Below are 3,255 nucleotides of genomic sequence, written 5' to 3' on the forward strand. Positions count from 1 at the left end.
ACCTATATAGTTTAAGTTTAAAAAATTTGGCTCTCAAAAGAAATTTCAATTGTTGTACTGTTGATATTTGGATCTGTTGACTAATGAGTTTGCCGACCACTGCCCTAGAACTTGGAAATCCCAAGCAGGCTCCAATGACTTACTGCACAGTTACTTTCATTTTCTTATTCTTCATTTTCGAGGTTTCTGCCACGTCTCATTGCGTTCCTCCTTACATGGGGCACCACTTGCTGGTGCTGATCAGCAGACCCTGAGCTACAGATGAATGATTACTCTGACACATGTTTCTGTGAAAGAGAGGGCTAAGGGACTGCTTGGCTATAGGAACCAAACAGCCCCGTTTGCCTGCCTCCTCAGGCTTTTATTGTAACAACAGCTTGAACTAAAATTAACTATTTGATACTATCAGAAAGGTAAGCATCCTTGAGAAAACACATGCATCTGCAGTGTCCTTTAAGCAAGGACATCTAAAGACTAAACATAAAGATTCCAGTAAAACACCCAGGGGCTTTGTTTGGAAAAGTCAAGGCAGGGGCATCCGCCTTCAGCCAGCTCCCCCTGGGGGCTCCTGACCTTTTGGAGATTCCTTCTTACAAACTTTACAACCAAGTTCTGTGCTTCCCACAGAAAGTAATAAAAAGAAAAAGAAAAAGAAAAAAAGAGAAAGTAATACAGACGCATACCGTCCGACCCCCATTGATCTCTTCCAGTCTTCCCCCGCCCTCTACCTTGGGCCTTCACCACTCTATTGTCTGTGTCCATGGGTTATGCATATATGGATATAAATTCTTTGGTTAATCTCTTCTCACCCACCCACCCCCACCTTCCTTCTGAGATTGATCAGTTTGTTCTATGTTTCTATGTCTCTGGATCTGTTTTGTTCATCAGTTTATTTTGTTCTTTAGATTCCACATATGAATGAGATCATGTGATACTGTCTTTCTCTGACTGGTTTATTTTGCTTAGTATGATACTCTCCAGGTCCCTCCATGCTGTCTCAAAGGGTAAGCAATATTTTGATGGGAAGACTGGAAGAACACTTTAAATCAATTATTTTCTTTCAAGTCGAAGAAAATAAAAAACAACTGTTTATTTCCTTGTTTGATTTGTATTTGTTTTAGTTTTCTTCATTTCAACTTTATAGATTAGAAGTAACATCAGGCTTACACTCACTAGAAAATTATTATCATCTCTTCTGATTGGGATCTTACCCTGAAAGAGGTTTGCTTGCAGGAGGATTAAAGGAGTGAACTCACATGGTGGAGGGCGTTCATTCTGGGTGCAATTAATGTTTGAGAAAGTTAATGTGAATATGGATCAGATCAAAAAGAGACAAACAGATTTGTAACCGAATGGCTTATACTTAGCTTGATATTTTATTTTTTTACTTGAACATTCTCTTACTTGTTTGAGACCAATGCAATATTTTTGAATGAGTCACTGAAAGCTTGTCTCACTTGTTTGTTTCTCAGAGTGTAAATGAATGGGTTCAACACAGGAGCGATGGATGTCATTAGCACTGTCACACCCTTATTAATAGTCACTGATTCCTTGGCTGAAGGTTTGATATAGATGAAAATACAGCTTCCGTAAGTGAGTGAAACCACAATCATATGGGAAGAACAGGTGGAAAAGGCCCTTTTCCTTTGCTGGGCAGAGCGCAATCTTAGAATGGTCTTAATGATGTAAATGTAGGACAAAACAACACACACAAGGGTCAGAATGAAGGTCAGCACAGCACAGACAATAACCAGCTGCTCGATGAGCCATGTGTCTGAGCATGAAATCTTCAACAAAGGAGATACATCACAGACAAAATAATCAATGACATTTGAATCACAGAATTTCAAATTTAGGAACAAAGTAAATGGTGGGAGTATGACCAACAAGCCAGCCATCCAACAACAGAGGACAAGGCTCTTGCAGACTCTGCTGCTCATGATGGTCACATAACGCAAGGGTCTGCAGATGGCCACATAGCGGTCATAGGACATCACAGCTAACAGAAAAAATTCAGTTACTCCAAACACGTCAGTAAAAAACAATTGAACAACACAAGTATTGTATGTAATTGATCTGTCACCCGTTGCTATGTTGTACAAATATCTAGGGATACAAGCAGATGTAAATGAAATTTCTAACAAGGCAAAATTCTGTAGGAAAAAGTACATGGGTGTTTTAAGGTGGGAGTCCACTAAAGTGAGGGATATGATGGTCAGATTCCCAGTTATACTCAACATGTAAGTGAGAAATAGAAAAGTAAAAATTGGAACCTGAAGTTGCGGGTCATCTGTCAGTCCCAAGAGGATGAAAGTTTTTATTGTGTGGTTTCTCATTACTGAACTTTACTTAATTTCATGTAGAGTTTAGAGATATTCTATTTTAATAGAGTGGTATCAAAGCCAGATAAAGATAAACAGTAACTACTAGCAAACTAATTCACATGCAGTTTCTGCTATAAATTAATAGTTGATATTGCCAACATTCTGGTGGGCCTTGCTACTTAATTGCTTATTTTATTTATTGTTTTGGCAGTTTTGTGATAGATTTTAAAACATATTTTAAATAAAAAAATTGTTTTAGCACTGTTGTTTCCTTTTTTATTTCAGTTTTAACTTATACCAAAGACTGAACTTTCTCACGTGGGTAGTTTTGACCTATATAATGTTTTGTGATTCAACAAAATTATGAGTTATTCTTTTGTCTAAGATTTCTTATCTCAAAGGTGAATATTTAAAAGTAATACCTTTTTCATGTATTTCCATGAAGATTTGGTCATGATAAAATGTAAACATGTAAGAACTAATCTGAGCTCCATGCACAGGCGTTGTTGGTCTACCTGTAACTTTTATTTCACATTTTGCCACTATGACCAAATGTGTTTATGTTGTTTTGTTTTTATGTTTTAACATGTAGCTTAAACATTGTTGGATGACTCCTCGGACTCTCCTTATGTTTCTCTGCTAGTGTGTAATTTACGCTCAGTGTCTACTGGATATACAATACAGAGTATTTTACTGCATGATGTATTTGCCGTAGGTGAAGAAATGTCAGACCTAATGATGTACAGCTGGAAAAACCTCACAGTTTTTTTTTATGCTTTCATTCTGTTTAGTTAAGCATGGAAAACACTCTGACCCCTTTTTGTCACTATTACTAAGTCCAAAATCAACTCTAAATTACTAAATATACTCTCCATGCACATGTCTTTATCGTCTCCCTCAGTCTTAGCCTTAGCGGCAGTACATCAAGATT

At 37.3% G+C, this 3,255-nt stretch overlaps 1 protein-coding gene across 1 annotated transcript; it reads right to left on the reverse strand.

Moving 5' to 3' along the window:
* Positions 1–1,400: 1,400 nt before the first annotated feature.
* On the reverse strand, positions 1,401–2,336 carry LOC118651271 (olfactory receptor 6C2-like). Its single transcript, XM_036300266.1, has one exon. It carries the CDS (start codon positions 2,334–2,336, stop codon positions 1,401–1,403), a length of 936 nt encoding a protein of 311 aa, XP_036156159.1.
* Positions 2,337–3,255: the final 919 nt, after the last annotated feature.

This window comes from Myotis myotis, unplaced genomic scaffold, assembly GCF_014108235.1.
Source record: "Myotis myotis isolate mMyoMyo1 unplaced genomic scaffold, mMyoMyo1.p scaffold_m19_p_3, whole genome shotgun sequence".
Lineage (NCBI taxonomy): Eukaryota > Metazoa > Chordata > Mammalia > Chiroptera > Vespertilionidae > Myotis > Myotis myotis.

What these genes read in the sequence shown, in the direction of transcription:
- LOC118651271 (XM_036300266.1), bottom strand. Translation starts at nt 2,336, where the DNA reads ATGAGAAACCACACAATAAAAACTTTCATCCTCTTGGGACTGACAGAT.